The 19,847-nt window shown below is 46.2% G+C and overlaps 3 protein-coding genes across 4 annotated transcripts; all 3 read left to right on the top strand.

The window, feature by feature from the left end:
- The first annotated feature begins 692 nt into the window (after positions 1–692).
- LOC140223282 (salutaridine reductase-like) lies at positions 693–2,303 on the top strand. The gene is made up of 5 exons (XM_072294842.1): positions 693–853; positions 942–1,185; positions 1,254–1,328; positions 1,477–1,671; positions 1,813–2,303. Exons 1-5 carry the CDS (start codon positions 813–815, stop codon positions 2,191–2,193), a joined length of 936 nt encoding a protein of 311 aa, XP_072150943.1. The 5' UTR covers positions 693–812; the 3' UTR covers positions 2,194–2,303.
- A 1,696-nt stretch (positions 2,304–3,999) lies between these two features.
- Positions 4,000–6,038, top strand: LOC117864001 (short-chain dehydrogenase/reductase 2b-like). The gene is made up of 5 exons (XM_034747960.2): positions 4,000–4,150; positions 4,247–4,490; positions 4,900–4,974; positions 5,143–5,337; positions 5,433–6,038. Exons 1-5 carry the CDS (start codon positions 4,095–4,097, stop codon positions 5,814–5,816), a joined length of 954 nt encoding a protein of 317 aa, XP_034603851.2. The 5' UTR covers positions 4,000–4,094; the 3' UTR covers positions 5,817–6,038.
- Positions 6,039–8,628: 2,590 nt separating this feature from the next.
- On the top strand, positions 8,629–10,461 carry LOC140223398 ((+)-neomenthol dehydrogenase-like). 2 transcript variants are annotated; one of them, XM_072295224.1, is made up of 5 exons: positions 8,629–8,843; positions 8,930–9,242; positions 9,359–9,433; positions 9,539–9,733; positions 9,839–10,461. In XM_072295224.1, the coding sequence occupies exons 2-5, from the start codon at positions 8,961–8,963 to the stop codon at positions 10,217–10,219; spliced, it is 933 nt and encodes a 310-aa protein (XP_072151325.1). In that variant the 5' UTR covers positions 8,629–8,843; positions 8,930–8,960; the 3' UTR covers positions 10,220–10,461. The 2 variants fall into 2 exon arrangements, with proteins under 2 accessions (XP_072151325.1, XP_072151326.1); XM_072295225.1 differs by having other exon boundaries at positions 8,635–8,843; positions 8,999–9,242.
- The last annotated feature ends 9,386 nt before the right edge of the window (positions 10,462–19,847 follow it).

A 19,847-nucleotide genomic window follows, 5' to 3' on the forward strand; every position in this document is an offset into this window, starting at 1 on the left:
TTCTGGTTTGTTGTCTAGATGGTACCATATAGTGGTTGAATGAAGCATCATCTTTTTGACTTTTCTAGAGATGAAGGTGAATATGTTCATAATCACAAAGCAGGAGAGAAATTACATGACTAGTTCTTCCTTTTTTTGCTTCCAGAAATTGGTTAAAACAGAATTTATTGCTTGAGTTAGTGAATATTTGTAGGGAAGTTGGTGGTATGTCAACAAACTTATCAACATAAAGAGCTGCTGATACACACAAATGCCCGGTTGCTCACTATATCAAATTTCAAATTAATCTACTTGTTAAAAAACAGCAGTGAATCGTCTTTAGGAGTGTAATGACCATTTTATTTGGAATGTTCACAACTAGGTCAGGCTATTCTGTATTGTTTTCTTGCTTGCTTCTGCATGGCGTCAGTGCTTACCTGCTATAGCTTGTTCTTTGGTCCTTGGTTCAGATAGCGACAGCTAACAGCTGCTTCCTTTAGTCGGTTTATTTATGTCTTTATTAGGCGGCTATCCACAGAATATCCAATTTCAGCGATCTGATGCTGCCACCTTGATTTGTCCCAGATGAAAAAAGAAACAGGGACTTGTCCTGTCATCTCCGTTAGAAATGTCCCACGTGAACCTTTAATCTGATCTTGGCCACGTGTGATTTCGCTACCATCTTATACTAAATAAAAGAGATAAACATGAGAGGCACATGTAGCCTCCTTTTCCCTTTGTTTTAACCTGTTGATAAGGCCTGCCAGCACCAGGCTGACCAGAGAAAGTCATCTCCTAGTGCCTTGTTTGACAAGAGCTCGTGGTGCACGCTCATGGAGGGAGGCATCTCCAGTTTCCCCGTCCCAAGCACAAGGTATGAATCCTCGCTCTTACCATGTTGTCTTGCTACAAACTTGATGAACTGCGTACAGACTCACAGAGTCATGGCGGTTGCATGCCAGGATCGCTGTGGTCACCGGCGGGAACAAAGGGATCGGGCTAGAGGTGTGCCGGCAGCTAGCTGGGAATGGTGTCACCGTCGTCTTAACGGCTAGGGACGAGACGAGGGGCGGAGCGGCCGTTGAGAAGCTCGGGGAGCTGGGGCTTTCCAGTGTCATTTTCCACCAGTTGGACATCACGGATGCGTCAAGCATTGCTAGGTTAGCCGATTTCTTGAAGATCCGTTTTGGGAGGCTAGACATTCTGGTAAGTCTTCTTCCGAAGGTTTGCAATGGCCGCATGGTGATTGGTTGATGAAGGTGCTCTGTTTGTAGATTAATAATGCTGCATTTGGTGGCGTTGAGTACAACCGAGATCCTGCTTACGCGTCAGTAACAAGCGAAGAAGAGGTGAGATTTACATCTTCAGTTAATCAAGGTTTAAGCAATAGATGTTCTCATGTTCACTTTTTCCTGATGGTTAAAGCAATGTTTTTAGTGGGCCATGTTCATTCATAGGGACATACTGAACAATGTTTGTTGTTGATGCGTGTGACAGCTGTGTGGCATGGATAGGGACCAGAGGCTTGAATGGTTGTGGAGAAATAGCCGGGAGACTTATGACGCTGCAAAGAAAGGCCTGCAGACAAACTACTACGGCACAAAGCATGTGATCGAAGCCTTACTGCCTCTTCTGCAAGCCTCCTCCAATGGAAGAATCGTTAACGTTTCCTCCGACTTCGGGCTGCTCAGGGTAACTTCTTTTGATCACGCACTGTTCCAAATTCCAATCCAACGCCAGCGCATCATTATATCATAAACATTGCTTATCCAATCTCCGACCCAGCCTTCTCTAGTACTGATGAAACGGCGACACAATTTCTTCCCGATGCAGTTTTTCAGAAACGAGGAGCTGAAGCAAGAGCTGAACAACGTCGGCAACCTCACCGAGGAGAGGCTGGACGAGCTGCTGGACACGTTCCTGAAAGACTTCGAGGCCGGAAAGGCGGACGCGCGCGGGTGGCCGGTAGCATTCGCCGCATACAAGGTGGCCAAGGCGGCCATGAATGCGTACTCGAGGATCCTGGCCGCGAAGGAACCCGGGCTGCGCGTGAATTGCGTGCATCCCGGGTACATCAAGACCGACATCACTATGCACTCGGGGCTCCTGACGCCCGAGGAAGGCGGGAGCAGGGTGGCGAAGGTGGCGCTGCTGCCGGAAGGCGGGGTCACCGGCGCTTTCTTTGAAGACGGGGAGGAGGCGTCGTTCGTGTGAAGTTTGTGGTGATTCAGAATAAGGAAGAGAACCATGAATTGAAATGTTGAGCACAAACAGTAGATCTTATGTGCAATATAATAAGTTAGTAACAACATTTTGATTTTTCACAGCTACTTCCTACTTGAGGCGTTTCTTGGCATGGGAAACCACTTGCAGTATAGTTCAGGTCCGCGACAGCGCTGACATATATTTCGGTTTTGGATCAGTTTGTGGTTTATCCAGCTATTGGATTTCTGATGGTACCCTATTTCTGAGGGGTCAAAAATCAGCTAAGCGTTGAGAACTAAAAATATCCCGTTAAAAATCATCCAGACCAGATGATCATGCTTTGACTCTTGCGCCGTCGTCTCCCTCAGACGCGCACCACGTGAACGTCCTATCTCGTGTTTGTGTTCACATGTAGGGGTCGTAATAATATTCTCTCCTGCGGTGTTCACGTGGAATCTATCTATGCAAAGGGAAACAGCCAAACCACGAAACTGCAATCGATATCGTGGTCGTTGCATTGATTCAAGCGAGCCATCTCCATTACTTTTTCGAGCTGAGTTCGTGGAGCATGCTCATGGTCCGAGGGAGCCATCTCCATTCTCCAGTGACCCAAACACGAGGCGCATCTGCATCTGTAGGCTTACAGCAGTTTGCACGCCGCGTTTGCCAGGATCTGAGACAGTGTACGTTGTATGTTGTCGATGTGGTGAACAGGTTGATGGATGTGGACCGCAGCAGGCCGGCGCGGAGCCAGATCGAGAAAAAGCCCAGGCTGTCCAGCAGGCCTGGTTCTAGAAGAACAAAAAAGGCCCAGCTAAGTCTTAGGTCTAAAATAAGGCCCATTGGATGGGTGGTTTGGCTTCTGCTAGGCACGCACACACAGCACATAATTTTGTTATTTTTATTTTACGATTTTGCAGAAATAAATAGCCAAGAAAATAGACATCTACCGTACCGCCGGATCAAACGGCGGAGCTATCGTACCGCCGGATCAAACGGCGGATGTAAGCTACCGTCAGTTGAACCGGCAGTAACTTCCCTCGCACTTTCAAAAAATCATAACTAATTCATATGAACTCGGATAGAGATATAAAGAAATTATAACTAATTCATATGAACTCGGATAGAGATAAACTTTATATGAAAAAATTGTAGATCTGAGATCTACAACTTTTTTGTTTAAACTTTTTTCATTTAGTGTCATCCTGATGTTCAAATAATCGACACAAATTTTAGGTCTAAAATTCAAATTTTAGATCTGAAACTGAGCAGCACATGTTCAAAAAATCATAACTAATTTATATAAACTCATATAGAGATAAATTTTATATAAATATTGTAGCTCTCGATGAGATTTACAACTTTGTAATTCAAACTATTTTCATTTGGTACCATCTTTGTGCCCAAATAATCGTTTTACATCTGGAACTTGTGTCGATTATTTGAGTACCAAGATGGCACCAAATGAAAAAAGTTTGAACTACAAAATTGTAGATCTCGTCGAGATCTACAATTTTTATATAAAGTTTATCTCCATCCGAGTTCATATTCTATCGAGAGGAAGGAAGGTACCGCCTGTTCAACTGGCGATAGATTGCTTTTGCCGTTTCATCCGGCGGTAGGGCTCTGTTTCTGCAAATTTTTGAATCAGCTATTTATTTCTGTAAAATCGTAAAAGGAAAAAAATATAAAAATAAAAAATTCCACAGCACAAAACTGAACGAAGACCACACGAACGGTAGCCGGCATATCACGGTCACGTGCATCACGTCGTTGTCCACGTGATGGACGACTGATTAACACAGCCAAGGCGCCAACCACACGAAACTACGGAAATAGATCATCAGCGTACACAGTTCAATTATTCTCTCGCTCGATCTTCCTCTTGCAGCGTACACAGCGTACACGTGATGGACGACCGAAGAACGCTCATGGAAGGCGCGATCCCCCATCCTTGCAACACAAGGTACGTACGTGCCACATGATACGCCCATGCTTCGTGCTCGCGTACCGTGTCCTCGGAAAATTGTGGAACCACTGGTTGTTGCTGGCACTTTGGCAGAGTTGCCGTGGTCACCGGCGGGAACAGGGGTATCGGGCTAGAAGTGTGCCGGCAGCTGGCGAGCAACGGCGTCGCCGTCGTTCTGACGGCACTGGACGAGAAGATGGGCGCGGAAGCCGTCGAGGAGCTCGAAGAGTTGGCGCTGTCTGATGTCGTTTCCCACCAGCTGGATGTCACTGATGCTTCCAGCATCGCTCGGTTGGCCGATTTCTTGAAGACTCGCTTCGGGAAGCTGGATATCCTGGTAATCAGTCTCGTCTTCCCCAACTCTTCGGCGCTGTTTGATAACCTTTAGCTTCTATCGCATCGGATGTTTGATACTAATTAAGAGTATTAAATATAAGCTAATTACAAAACTAATTGCACAGATGGAGTCTAATTCGCGAGACGAATCTATTAAACCTAATTAGTTCATGATTTGACAATGTGGTGCTACAGTAACCATTTGCTAACAATGGATTAATTAGGTTTAATAGATTTGTCTCGCGAATTAGCTCAGGGCTTCTACAATTAGTTTTATAATTAGCTCATATGTAGTTCTTCTATTTAGTATCCGAACATTCGATATGATAAGGGCTAAACTTGAGCTCGAGGATCCATACGCGCCCTTCGTATGGCTGCTGGTAACTAGTTTGTGAGCTGTTGATTTGTAGGTAAATAATGCCGCGGTTAGTGGGGTTATGTGCTCCCAAGATCCTGTTGATGGTCCGGTAGCTAGCGGTGAAAAGGTGAGCTGAGCTTCACATCTTCAGCTAGCTACTCACAAATGCTGAATGCCTGAATGAAACTGAAACTGTTGGAGATCACTGCGTCTTCTGCAATACAAAGCCTTCGCGTTCTGCTCTTCTATCTAACACGGACAAATTTAGCAAGCTTTTTGTTGGTGTGTGCGACAGTTCAAAGGCATGGATAGGGGCGAGAGGCTTGAATGGTTGTGGGGAAATTGCTGGGAGACATATGACGCTGCAAAAGAAGGCCTGCAGACAAACTACTACGGCACAAAGCACGTGATCGAGGCCTTCCTGCCTCTCCTCCAAGCCTCCTCTGATGGAAGAATCGTTAATGTCTCCTCCGACTTTGGGCTACTAAGGGTAACCTATTCTAGCCACACTATTCCAATCCAGATATTGGTAGTTCCCAATTGGACCAGAGTATTCAGTCTTCACAAAAGTTCTTCCCCATGCAGCATTTCAGAAACGAGGAGCTGAAACAAGAGATGAACGACATCGACAACCTTACCGAGGAGAGGCTTGACGAGCTGCTGGACATGTTCCTGAAAGACTTCGAGGCCGGCGTGGCAGAAGCGCGTGGGTGGCCGGCAGAGTTCGCGGCATACAAGGTGGCCAAGGCGGCTGTGAACGCGTACTCGAGGATCCTGGCGAGGAGGCATCCCGAGCTACGCGTCAACTGTGCGCATCCTGGCTACGTCAAGACGGATATTACCTTGCACTCCGGGCTCCTGACGCCCGAGGAGGGTGCAAGCAATGTGTTGAAGGTGGCTATGCTGCCAGAAGGCCGGGTGACCGGTGCTTTCTTTGAGGAGGGCAAGGAGTTGCTGTCCTTCATGTGATGTTTGATCAGCACGGCATACTGTGTGCGCTCACGTCCATCCATGTGTTTAAAATTACTCTTAGTATAACTTGCTTGTTTGAGAGTATGAATTGCAGGTTTGGAGCTAGACAATTGCGGTGATAAACTACTTATGCATGTGAATGATTGTCGTGAGTAGGATTTAAGATTCTAGAATGTGATTTTTCAGTCATTGGTGAAATCACTCAAGTTTATGAAGTTTCGTGAAATGTCCTCAAAATTCTGTTAGAGATTTCACAGCATGTCAATTTTTTCCAAGGAAAAGAAAGATTTCATTAACTAGGAAGAGTAAAGTCCACTCTACCAACCTCGATCTTAAAAGTTATCTCTAAAATCAGAAATCTTTCACACATTATATTATTCGGTCATTGGTGAAATCGCTCAACTTTGTGAAGTTTTTGTGAAATGTTGCCAAAATATTTTAGAAGTTTTACAATAAGTCAAATTTTTTTGTGTGAGAAAAAGAGTGCTTCCACACTCTACCATCCCCTAGCTCGGAGCCCTTTGATCTTGAAAACCAGGAATAGTTATACCTAATTTAGTATGTGATGGGCATGAGGTCTTTAAGGTCTTGTTTGGATCCAGGAGCTAAACTTTAGTTAGCTACAAATTAGTCCATCCAAACAGGTTAAAGGTGGGTTAAAAATTAGCCAATCCAAACTAAACATTAATTCATTAGCCCTCCAAAGTCATTCTAGCCTTACATGTGTTGAGTTGATTCATGCCACAATTATCCAAATATTTCTCAAATAAGAGAACAATGAAACTTATACTATTTTTAGGAGGTATTACTTTGTTTTTACTGATTTGTAATGTTATGATTCATGGAATTTCTCAAGTCAGAGAAATAATGAGACTTATACTATTTATAGGAGATAGTAGTTTTTTCCGGTTTGTAATGTTATGATTCACGGTTCTTATCTATGTGTTGCACTTGTAAACATGTTATGTACTTAACTTTACTTATTTGGATAGTCATTGTATTCATCACATACTACTTTTCATACATGCACAAGATGGAAGTTGTGTTGAGGTGCAAATTGTTCCTAGTAGGTAGTAGCCGGGCGAGGTTCATGTAAACTAAATTTAAACACTGCTTGCATGCCATGTTAGCGCATTTTTGAATCTACAGGTGAGTTAAGCAGTTTTACTGTTCAAGATGGACCATTTTTTCTATTTAATTTGAATTTGAGGAAAGCCAATTTCTTATACTAGTTTAGAACCTACTTGGCACAACTCTAAACTAGAAATCTAGAGATTTTCAGAGCTAAGGATTTGTACCTTCAAGAATTTGCAAAGCTAGACCAAGGATTCATTAAAGTTATTTGGATGAGATATTCTATTTTTATTTTTAATAAAAAAATATAGAGATCCAAATTGCTCTAATTTAGCATACAAACTGTAGAACTAATATATATGCGTGAGCTTATTGGGTACCACCAGTGATCACTAATGAAAATAAATTAGCAACCAACGATCCTTAGCCAACATTTTAAGAAAACTATAGTAAATTAATATATCTATGGAAATATCTCAATTAGACTAAAAAAATCCGTAGCTATTTGAAAAAAATCTTTTTAAAAACCCAATAACCATCAGGCCACTCAAAAAGTACTTGAAAGTTTTCTTGTGCAAGCCACAGGCCATGTCCCAATGCGTTCTCTCAGGATACTGTTGGAAGGGTTCCGCTCTAGCTTTGCACAGCATGCGAGGTAGCGAGTTTTTAAATACTAACAAAAATAATACCCGGTCTTCCATCGACTAAGATTACATTGTATTTGGATTTGAACTATGATGGATAATATCATGCACTAACAATTCTACCACGCAACTATAGGTGACACGAGGCAAGAATGCTTTATCGTTTTGCTATATTTCTTTGTTTAATCTTGTTGCACTGCAAGTGTACAACTCTTTGATGTCTCTTTGAACTTGCAGCCAAACGGTGGGGTAGTTATGGAACACAAGTACCAACTTTGCAAAAGATGGCTATTAGGATCCTCTCTTTGACTTCTAGTTCATCCGGCTGTGAAAGGAATTGGAGCTGTTTTGAAGGGGTAAGCCTCCCAACTCTTAGTGATTCTCTAGAAATGTTTTATAAACATACAAAGTATGATTTGTGAACTGAACTTAAATTGGTATTTGTAGATTCATAGAAAGAAGAGAAACAAGCTAACTTGTGACCGCCTCAACCAACTTATATTTGTTCAATACGATGTCAAGATGCATGGAAAAAAGGAAAAGGCCAAGAAGAACTGAGATTTGACAACTATGTATCTATGTCTGATTAATGTGTTATGTCATTGTGTTGTACTACTGTGAGAACTGAGAAGTGGGATTAAACCATGTCTGAACTCATGTATTTGGTATTCAGTGATGCACTGATATCATTTAACTTTGAGAACTGAGAATTATTAGCTTTCTATCAATACCAATATGTTAATGTGTGATCTTATGCACGTAGTCCACTGATTTGTAGGTGTCTATGCCATATTAACATGCCTTTTTTACTGGTCCGTACAGAACCGTGTAGTCCATGTACACGGCGTACTCGCTACTCGAGGGTAACCGAACGACTGCCGTTTGTTTAGGGCAACATTGGGCAAGATTACTATACGCACGCGCGATCCAATTGCTGCCATGTGCGACTTGTCCGCATCTGCTTGCCCTCCTATCAAACACACACAGACACACGACATGGGCACTGTCACCATGCCGCCGCATATTGCCATATACAGGCAACTGTCAATGGCTGTTGCTAGATTCGACAGACGAGGGAACCAAGACCACACAAAGCTGCTAGCCGGTGGCGGGTATCCATCGAACGCTAACTAATTTCCCTGGCAACCACCAAGCTATAGCTACTCCATAAGCGACTCCTGCTGTGTTGGACGCTTAGACTCTGTACCAAGTGCCGAACAGACAGCGAGAAGCGGCTGCTTTCCTGTTGATCGAGATCGTGGTGCACGCTCATGGAGGGCACAATCTCCAATCCGCCAAACACTAGGTACGTTCCACTATCTCGATCCTTGCTGCGTTCCTGAAGCGTGTAGTCTTAGGAAAATTATATGATTTCAAGCGCTGGATAACTAGGATTCAGTGAGCCGGAGCCCCGGTCGTTAACATGCTGGGCTACTCGTTGCGATCGGTACGTTGCCACAGGATTGCCGTGGTCACCGGCGGAAACAAAGGGATCGGGCTAGAGGTGTGCCGGCAGCTGGCCGCTAGCGGCGTCACCGTCGTTTTGACAGCCAGGGACGAGACGAGGGGCGCAGCCGCCGTCGAGAAGCTCAGGGAGCAGGGGCTCTCCGATGTCATTTTTCACCAGCTGGAGGTCACCGATGCTTCGAGCATTGCTCGGTTAGCGGAGTTCCTGAAGACCCGTTTCGGGAGGCTAGACATCCTGGTAAGTTCACGTCTCCCTTTTCTGACCTTTCTTTTCTGGCTTTCTGTTGTGGGTATACTCGTCTATCGATGTAGCATGGTAGCACAGCGTGATTGCTGAGCACTCTGATTTTGTAGGTCAACAATGCTGCCATTAGCGGGGTTGAGCTCGTAGACGATCCATCTTTCGGTCCAAAGCCAGTGGGCGAACAGGTAAGCGTGTGTTGTGTTGGCATATTCACTTCCCACTCACCCCTTGGCTTTCCCCTGTCCCGGCACGGGCAAAAATCCACTAATTATAGTCTGCGCATGGAACAGTTCAACGGCATGGATTGGCACCAGAGAATTGGATGGATGTATAAAAATAGCCGGGAGACCTACAGCACCGCGAAGGAAGGCCTGAGGACGAACTACTACGGCACAAAGCACGTCACCGAGGCTCTTCTGCCGCTACTGCAATCCTCCTACGACGGAAGGATTGTTAACGTCAGCTCCGGCTTTGGCCTGCTAAGAGTAATCAATTTCCATCACTCCAAAGTTTTCGCCAGTAGCAAATAAAAAGGACAGTCAGTCTGAGTTATGACCAAAACATCTTTATTTGCCCGCCTGATGATGCAGTACTTCAGGAGCGAGGAGCTGAAGCAGGAGCTGAATGACGCCGACAACCTAACCGAGGAGAGGCTGGACGAGCTTCTGGACATGTTCCTGAAGGACTTCGGGGCCGGCGCACTGGATGCTCGAGGGTGGCCGGGTGAGCTCGCGTCGTACAAGGTGGCCAAGGCGGCCGTGAACGCATACTCGAGGATCATGGCGAGAAGGCACCCCAGGCTGCGCGTCAACTGCGCGCATCCTGGCTACGTCAAGACCGACATGACAAGGAACTCGGGGCTCCTGACGCCTGAGGAGGGGGCGAACAACGTGGTGAAGGTGGCGCTGCTTCCCGCCGGTGGGCCGACGGGCGCGTTCTTCGCGATAGGCAAGGAGGCGTCGTTCCTTTGACTATGATACTGTTCTGGAAATAAACGGGCAAACGGCGTGCGTGGTTTGCCAAACGAGCTGGTCTGCGATGATTTCCTAACATTGTCGCTTGGTTCGAGTCATGTGACGATGTTATCTGTCATCATAGGTATAATCCCAAGTCAGTAGTAGAGGCGGAGATTGATCCAAAATTCAGATGGGGCCGATCAATGGAACAGAGCATTGGATACCAACGAATAATACCAGTTTTACTGTTCAATCAATGGGAGTTTCGATTAGGTGTGAGTTTTACCGTAAGCATGGCCGATTGGATCCGTGAAATAGAACCCCCGTTCTTTGCATGTTGGACCAACTCATGCCGGACGGAGCTACCCATGAAACCAAACACACCATAAAGCTGCTAGCTAATATCCTCGACCTTGCAATATTTTCCAACTAGGTATCTCTAGTTCAAATGACTTTAAGATTGCGAATAAAAGGAGATATAATGTTAAATGAGATTGAAACAGCTAGTATCAAGAATCCGAGTGTGCATGTACCATTAAATCATCCTAGCTTTTATTATCAATTTATGCTCTTACCTTACCATCACTCTCCTTAATTTCTTCCATAACCGGGGTGGATCCAGAAAAATATGTCATGAGGGCTTCTTCCCTTCATCTTCTACCTCTACTTCATCTTCCACCTCTAGCTCCATCATTGTGCATGTTCCTTTATAGGCTTAAATATAATTTGACAGTATCATAATAACATTTTAATCTTGGGCACTATGGCACTGTGTAATCTATTTCATGTTCCCGTTATTCCGCGAGTTCATTTTCTATTCCAAAATTCATTCACAGTTATCCGTCTAGAAGATGTCATAATGGTATATTTTTAATTTTCAGTGCTAGTAGAAAGTTTGATATATTTTCTATTCCAACATAGTCATTGGGACTAATATGTTTGCAAGATGTACCTTTGTAGGTGTTTTATAGATCCCAAGGATGAATTACAAAACCATCAAAATGAGAAGAAAAAGAAAGACTTAAAAGAATTCTACGGCATCCAAATGATAGTAAAAAATTCAGAGATAGTCTTATTCTAAGGCTTGCAAATGATGGTAATGAAGCCGGGACAAAGACACGTGAAGATTTGAAATGAATTCTACTGAAAATATGCACCGGCATATTCCACCGACTCATACTCTAGTAACAATAATCGTTACCAATTCAGTCGGTGACCATAGGGCCAAGGTAGGCGCGTGCACTGTTACCACCAATTCATACTCTGGTAACAGTATCCATTACCAAATCAGTCGGTGACCACAGGCAGGGCAAGGTAGGCGCGTGCACTGTTACCACCGATTCATACTCTGGTAACAATAACTATCACCGAATTAGTTGGTGATCGTAAGCTCGGCTCAACTCGGCTCAAAATCAGCTCTATAAGTTTTGGAGTTGTTGGCGCTAGAAATTGGTCAACCGAATTCCCAGCGTCTGACACACGACCCGGGAGAATCTGCTTAACTCCTGTTCGGGTGATTGCCCTGGTGCGGTTCGCGCGGCGTGCCAGCCAATCTGACCTGTTGATTGGCAAGGAAGAACACGTGTCAAATCCGGAAGTCGCGATCGGCTAAATTTCTGATCTCGAGAGAGCTTATCAGCGAATCGGCCGATTTACCGTAATAAAGAAATCGGCTATGAAGCACCCGATTACTGTAGCAGTGTAGACAAAAACTACTGGAGTAATCAACACAATGCTATAGTAACAACACCAGGAATAGATCTAATCGGCTATGTGTAAAATAAGTAAATTAAATAGTAAAATATAAGGAAAGCCGAAACTGCCGATTCCTAGCTGGATAACTGGTGATAAAACTAGAAAAACAGGTAAAACCTATGATTCTAGTAAATATCGATAACTAGTGAATAAATCTAAATGAAACAACAGCGATGCGCCTGAAGTTAAGGCTTAGAATTTACTCGGTAAACGGAACTTACAAGATCGGCTGGAGGTCAAGTTGATGCAGCCCTGCCAACCTGTACGAACTCGTGAAAAAGGAGAAAGTATTTGACGAAGTCGCCTGCTTGAAAGTAAGTACGAGGAAATAGTAACTTGTTGTATTGAGTAGTTGATTGATTGATGCTTACAGATTTACAAAGGTAGCTATTTATAGCCCCGTACAGATGACTCCTTAACTGACTTTATCTCTAATTCAAATAGAAAACGAATATTTACAAGCACGATTCGTGCTAGGTTGGTTATTATACGCTTCGTGGGCCGATCTCCCCTTCATCCTTCTATTCCTTTTCAAGCCCATACCGGCCCAATTATTCAAACCTCCTAATCGGCCGATTCCGCATCGGCAAAAGGTAACCGATCGGGAACCTGGCGTGTCCGATCCGAACCCCAAGGGTTAAACGAGGTAGAAGTCATCGACCGATCCCGCACTGTAGCATTTAGCCGATCTTGGACTGTAGCGCCATTCAGCCGATTTCCAACTGTACTTTCCCATTTCCTCTTTTCCTGGCACCGATTTCAGTCGTGACAAAATCTGGCGTCAACACATGCCCCCCAGTTTTGGAGTAAAACATAGTCTTTTACTTCGAAATTCTTTTCAACTTCCCCTTCGAAACAGCCGCAATGAAAATATCCTTCCGTTTCGCGGTCTTCCAGCTGATGATTGCAATCTTTTCGAAACGGGCGCCCACGACAACCACTACTCCCGAAAAACTCGAAACGCCGGCGCGGTGAAAATTCCATTTTTACCCCTCTTCAGGCACTCTTTAAATAGCAGTTCACCCCGCATCTCTTTTTCGAGCTCACGTCCTTCTTCCTCAGCGCGCGCGCCTTCTTCTTCCCCCAGCTCTTTCCCTTAGCTCCGAAGCTTCCTAGCGCCATCTTCCTGTTGCTCCTTCTTTTCCCCCCAATGGCGACCCCTTCAGGCAACTCTCCAGCGCGCGATGCTCCAGAAATGGCGCCCCTGGCGGAAGTGACAACAGCGGTTGCTCCGTCATCAGAAGAAGGAGCTTCATCGGAGATCCCAATGGCGATCCCCATAGCGGCCTCATCCTCCGCAGCTGCACCGGCGGTCACGCCGATTACAAGGAACTTCATCCCAGAGGTTATTACCGAATCCTTCTTCTATCGGTAATGCATTTATTTTAGATCTATTTCTTACTTTTTTGCACCCCCTCTTTCCTTTTTAGGTGGTTAGACATCGCATTACTATCCACCTCACGGGAAATCCCGGCCTTGTCTGTCTCGGACTCATGGGGAATCCAGATCCAATAGAGCTCATCAATTTAGAAACCCACAGAATCCCCTTCAAACAATCCACCATGGACCTAGATCACTGGTTGGGCACCTTTAGGTCTTGGCCGAATGAAACCCCTGGTTGGAGGGAGTGGTACCAACGGATAGCCGAACCGAAGAGGGTCCAATGGGACGAACTCAAAATCGGCTAGTGCATCAACCTGTCTTTGTCCCAGATGGAGCGAAACGAACCGTTGGTGATAGCGGCTTCTTACTTTTGGTCTGATGCCCTCAATGCTTTCTTATTTGGGCATGGACCTATGACTCCCACTCTGGCCGATGTAGTTCTGTTGACCGGCCTTGACATCTCCTCCCCGGACACACCTTTCCGCCTTTTAGCCGCAACGTCACATCGGTTGGACACAAGAGGAATTGGCGGATGGAAAGGATTCATCAGATGTAACAAAAGAGCCGGTTCTGTCGAGAATAGGGAGCACACAGCCTTTTTAATGATGTGGTTAGAAAAGCATTTCTTTTGCGGAAGAGCAGCCGGCCCATCAACTAACACTCAGGCTTTAGCCGAAGCGCTATCGGCAGGAACCCCTGTTCCCCTTGGGAAACACTTGCTAGGGGCGGCGTACCATATGCTCCACCAAATCGGCATCAAACTATCCAAGGGAGAGCCGATTAGAAATCCAGGTGGCCCCTGGTGGTTCATCAATTTATGGTTGAACCTTTATATGAGCAAGATCACTCAGCAGAGGGTGGAACACATGATGTTCCCCAACATTGAATCGGCAGAAGATCCTACTGCTCATCGCCGATGCACATCTTTCGGTGAAGCGGCGTCTGCCTTCCCTGGTTGCGTGTACTCTGCTACAAAAGTGGCCGAATACTTCCGATGCTTTTACAACGGCTTTAATGAAGATGCAACCATCTGGTTTCCTTATCAGCGGGATGATCCATTCTTTGAACTCCCAACCTGCTTCGACTCGACCACTGGCCGATTCGACGAAGAACTCACCGATGAGCTAATCAAGCCAGGAATCCTGCCAGCCAATTTCTTTTCGGGGAAAGATGCCCCCACGTACGAGTTCTACAATCCCTCTGCTGCAGCACGCCAACTCGGCATGGGTCAGCTGCCGATTCAAGTATATTTTGCTGGCCGAGTCAAGTTCAGAGATGGGCTCACAACAGGTCTGGACTACAGTCGGGTACGAGACCGAATCCCGGACTCCACCATTATTGACCTGACCGACTGGATAGTAGCCCCCTTCGCTGTCCAGCCATTCAAACTTTGGTGGGACGAATGGAAACAATTCCTCTTCTGCAACTCGGCATCGACATACTGCAATCTCCTGGACCCAGCCAACATCGACCCGAACGCCGAGGTATTTTCCTTAACCGATTTACTCTTTTTTCAACACAATTGAATACTAATGTTTTGCTTATTTCTTCAGGCTGAGAATCATGTCCCTCCAACACACAGCTGGAGTGGTCGGCTAATAGAAGATCAACATCCATACACCGTCTACCCTCTCATCGGCTATGATGCCCCGTCTGTGGACGTGATCACTGGCCGATCAAAACAAGCACAGAAAAAGGTTACCAAGAAGACCAGTCGCCGAGTCCGGGCCCGTATAGAATCGGCGGATCCTCCCATGCTCGTATCGGCAGAGACTTCGGCCGCACCACCCCCTCAAGCTACTAGAGATATCGACACTCAAGTCATCGCAGAAGCTGGGGCAGCCGCCGCATCACTGCTTTTAGAGGCCGTTCAGGTAAAATTATGTTTAATCCTTCCGATTGTCGTTTCGATATTAATCCCTCTTATCTTAGACTGCACAAAGTACCCCTATGGACACACAACAATCGGCAGCAACCCAATCGGCCATCGACGCACCCCCACTTCCATCCGTTGAGGTACAACACAATTTCACCGATCCCTTTAGTGTTTGAATAATATGCTTACTCAACCTCCTGACACAGGTCATCGGCACGCCCAGCGCTCCTCAACCACTGATCCCCTCTCGGGAAGCTGGTCCAAGCACATCGCCGATCATCGTGGAGTCTTCCTCTTCTGATGAACCTATGGTACAGGCCCCTGAGCAGGGAACGACGGCTTCCCGAATGCAACTTGAAGAGATTCGCTTCAAAGTGGTAAGACATCTTTCAGCTTTTTTAGCCGTTTTGCTATTACCGTCAGCCGATTTATTTTTTCTTCTTTATTATTTCCAGGAACAGGACACCCGTGACAATAGCCTCTTCTCTTTCGCGGTCGCCCTCTCTGACGACGAAGAAGTCGCTTCTCGCCAAGTCACCTTGAGCTCCATCCCTGACGACGTCCGAGCCAAACTTACCAGCATCCGATCCCTTCTTCAAGGGGACATCGGCCGATTAGTAGAAGATGCTTCGCCGATTCGGCAGCTTTTCGGTGACGTCAGCGGACGAGTGCCAGAAGAAGCAGAGGAAGCCTTGGCGCCGGCCGCATTTATTGAGTCCATGAGGATCCTGGTCTTCAGGGCCCTTCGTCACATGGCCGATCGCGCTAAGCTGGCCAAGACTCGTGAAGAAGAGAACGCGTACAAACGTCAGGCTCAAGAGGTGCACCAACGTATTCATTTTCTGGAGGACTCCCGCCCGGGGATCGTCGGCGAAATAGACCGTCTCAAACGTCGAAGGGCAGAGCTTGCCAAGGAGATGGAGCAGGTGACCAAGGCAATCAGTGCTGAAGAGAAAACGCTCCAAGAACTCCCTTCTGTCATTGCCGTTTTAAAACAGGAGAGGCAGCACTTTGCCCATGAAGCCCTGAAGCTCCACCGTAGCGCGTCAGAAGTCCCCGGATCGGCGGATGAAGACCAACGGGTCTTGGACTCTGCCGATCAGATCCAGCGTCGGGCGATTACGGCTATCGATGCCCTTCTGGGTAATCTGTAAAAGCACTGACTATTTTGTACGAACCTTTAATAACTGCTTTGACCGTCCTTCGCGACGCCTCTTTTATTTATTGCCCTTCTTACTTCCGATGGGACGGACCCTTACCAAATTTCCACGCCTCTTTCTCTTATAAATACCGGCCTAGAATCCCCCCTCCGAGAGCACCAATTTGACTTCGGTCTTATTTTCTCAACTTGTTCTTATCGGCGCGACCTTCCGCCATGTCTTCGTCGTCTTCTTCCTCTGTTAACCAGGTGAAAACCTCATCCTTCTTCTCCGTTCAACTTTTCTACAGGAGATCACTCTTTTACTCTTTCTTTCCCCAGCCTCGACGCCTTAGCCCCGGACTTGAGCGCGCCATCGAGGTTATACGCTCTGATGAGCTATTGTCGTCGGAGGATAAGGATTTAATCGAGGTTCATCGTGACGAACTTCGAGAACATGTCTCTGCTGACGCCCGTCGGGTCTTGGACTTTCTGGAGAGCAACGGTCGTCGGCGACCTCAAGCCGACAGAAGTCATCCGCTTCCTCCGCGAGTCGCCCCTGAAGACACGGCGGCAGGAACGTCACGCCCGGCGGTGGATCGGAGCCACCCTCTCCCCCGTCAAGTCGAAGCGGAGGCTTCAATGAAGGAAATAGAAGAAGAGTACATCCGTCTCATGATAGAGTTAGGTCGGACTGAGAGAGAGCGCAAGAAAAAGAATAATTAGTTATATTTTTTGTTCTAAGGGTGACTTGTATCTTGTCGGCCGTGTAATCCACCGTCCGTACCAAATGAATACATCAGCCGATTTGGACGATTACATGTTTGAACCGTTTTGTATCGGTTGTGTGTGATTGTATTACGGTCAATCCTTCATGCTCCGACCCATATACTAGGGTAGTATCTTTTTAAGTACCTTCCGTTCAAAGCCCTAGTAAACTCTTCTCCCTCGATTATTTCCAGAATATAAGCATTTCCTGGAGCACATCTGCCGATTTTATACGGCCCTTCCCATGTAGGGGACCACTTTCCGAATTTAGGATCTTTCGACCCAATCGGCAATACTAACTTCCAAACCAAGTCCCCAGGGGAGAATTGTTTGACTTTGACCTTCTTATCGTACCATCTGGCTACTTTCTTTTTATTTTCTTCGATGCTTATCAAGGCTCTTAACCGCTGGCCGGCCAAGTTATCGAGTTCCCTTTTCATGAGTGACGAGTAGTCGTCGGTCGTTAACTGGTGCTGGAGCGAAATGCGTCTCGATCCCGCCCTTGACTCCCACGATAGTACTGCATCGTGATCGTACACCAACTGATAAGGGGATAACTTGGTGGCCCCATGACAAGCCATTCTGTACGCCCATAGGGCTTCGGTTAAACATAGGTGCCATTTCTTCGGCTGCTCCTCTATCTTTCTTTTGATTAACTTGATTATCCCTTTGTTGGAAGATTCGGCCTGGCCGTTGGCCTGGGCGTAGTACGGAGAGGAGTTTAACAATTTGATCCCCATATCGGCTGTAAATTCTTCGAATTCCCCCGATGTGAACATTGTTCCCTGATTGGTTGTAATAGTCTGGGGAATGCCGAATCGGTAGACGATATGATCCCTTACGAAGTCGGCCATGATAGCCGATGTTACGGCTCTTAATGGGATTGCTTCCACCCATTTGGTAAAGTAATCGGTAGCTACCAGAATGAATTTGTGCCCTTTGCTTGATGGTGGGTAAATTTGGCCGATGAGGTCTATTCCCCATCCTCTGAACGGCCATGGTTTGATAATGGGATTCATGGCCGATGCGGGTGCATGTTGGAGATTCCCAAATTTCTGACAATCCTGGCATCCCTTATAATACTTGAAACAATCTTCGAGGATCGTTGGCCAGTAATACCCATTATTCCTGATCATCCATTTCATCTTATGGGCCGATTGGTGTGCTCCACATACCCCTTCATGGATTTCTCCCATTAGAGTCTTGGCTTCCTCTGTTCCCAGGCATTTGAGTAGGACGCCGTCAATCATTTGGTAGAACAGGTCGTCTTCGAGCAGTACGTACTTAGTAGCATGAAAACGTACCCGTCGTTCCACCTTCTTAGACGGATCTTTCAAGTAGTCGGCAATTTCTTTCCACCAATCATCGGCCGTGAGTTCCAGAGTCATAGCGCCTAGAATTGGCCGATATCCAGATGCGTGCTGGGCGAGCTTGTTGGCATCCTAGTTGTGGTCCCTTGGGATGTGCTCGATTACTGCCGATTTAAATTCCTTTAAGAGCTGTAAGCAATCCTCATAATAAATTCTTAATACATCGTCCTTGCATTCGGACCTCCCGGTTAATTGATCCACAATAAGCATGGAATCCCCGAAGACTTCGACAGAATCGGCCTTGACTTCTCTTAGTAGTTGTAAGCCCTTCAATACAGCTCGGTATTCCGCTTGATTGTTAGTGGCGGTAGCTTCTATCGGCAGAGAAAAATCATAGCTTGCCCCCCGAGGCGATATGAGAACGATGCCGATTCCTGATCCAACCCCACATGACGACCCATCAAAGTATAAAGTCCAAGGCGCCGGCTCTACGAGGGTAATCTCTGGTCCGCACTGTTGGGCGACGAAATCGGCCATGACCTGACCCTTGACGGCTTTTGCCGATTCATACCGCAGGTCAAACTCTGACAAAGCTAAGATCCATTTGCCGATTCGACCTTTCAAGATCGGCAGTGATAGCATGTATTTTACTACGTCGTCTTTGCATACGACCACGCATTCTGCCGACAGTAAATAGTGCCTGAGTTTGGTGCATGAGAAGTAAAGACATAGGCACAACCGCTCCACCGGAGGATATCTTGTTTCAGCGTCCAGAAGTCTTCTACTGACATAATAAATCACTCGTTCCTTGCCTTCGAATTCCTGGACTAGAGCCGACCCAATAGCCTTTTCATCGGCTGATAAGTATAATTTAAATGGCTTACCAGTCTGAGGAGGAACCAATACCGGTGGTGAAACCAAGTATTGCTTGATATCTTCCAAAGCTTTGCGTTGCTCCTCCCCCCATATGAACTCCTGGTCAGGCTTCAACTTCAACAGTGGTGTGAACGCCTGAATCCGCCCAGACAGATTAGATATGAATCTTCTGATGAAATTCACCTTGCCGATTAAAGACTGCAATTCAGTTTTATTCTGCGGGGCCACGACTTTGTTGATAGCCGCTATGGTTTTCCGATTGACTTCTATTCCCCGCTCGTGCACCATGAATCCTAAGAACTGTCCGGCGGATACACCGAAGGCACATTTATTGGGGTTCATCTTCAGCCCGTGCTTCTTGGTGCACTCTAGCACTCCTCGTAAATCGGCCAGATGCTCTTCGTATCCTTTGGACTTAACCACGACGTCGTCGATGTAGATTTCTACCAGAATGCCGATGAGTTTGTGAAATATGTAGTTCATGGCTCTCTGATACGTGGCGCCGGCGTTCTTCAAGCCAAAGGTCATCACCACCCA

Source organism: Setaria viridis, chromosome 7 (assembly GCF_005286985.2).
Source record: "Setaria viridis chromosome 7, Setaria_viridis_v4.0, whole genome shotgun sequence".
NCBI lineage: Eukaryota > Viridiplantae > Streptophyta > Magnoliopsida > Poales > Poaceae > Setaria > Setaria viridis.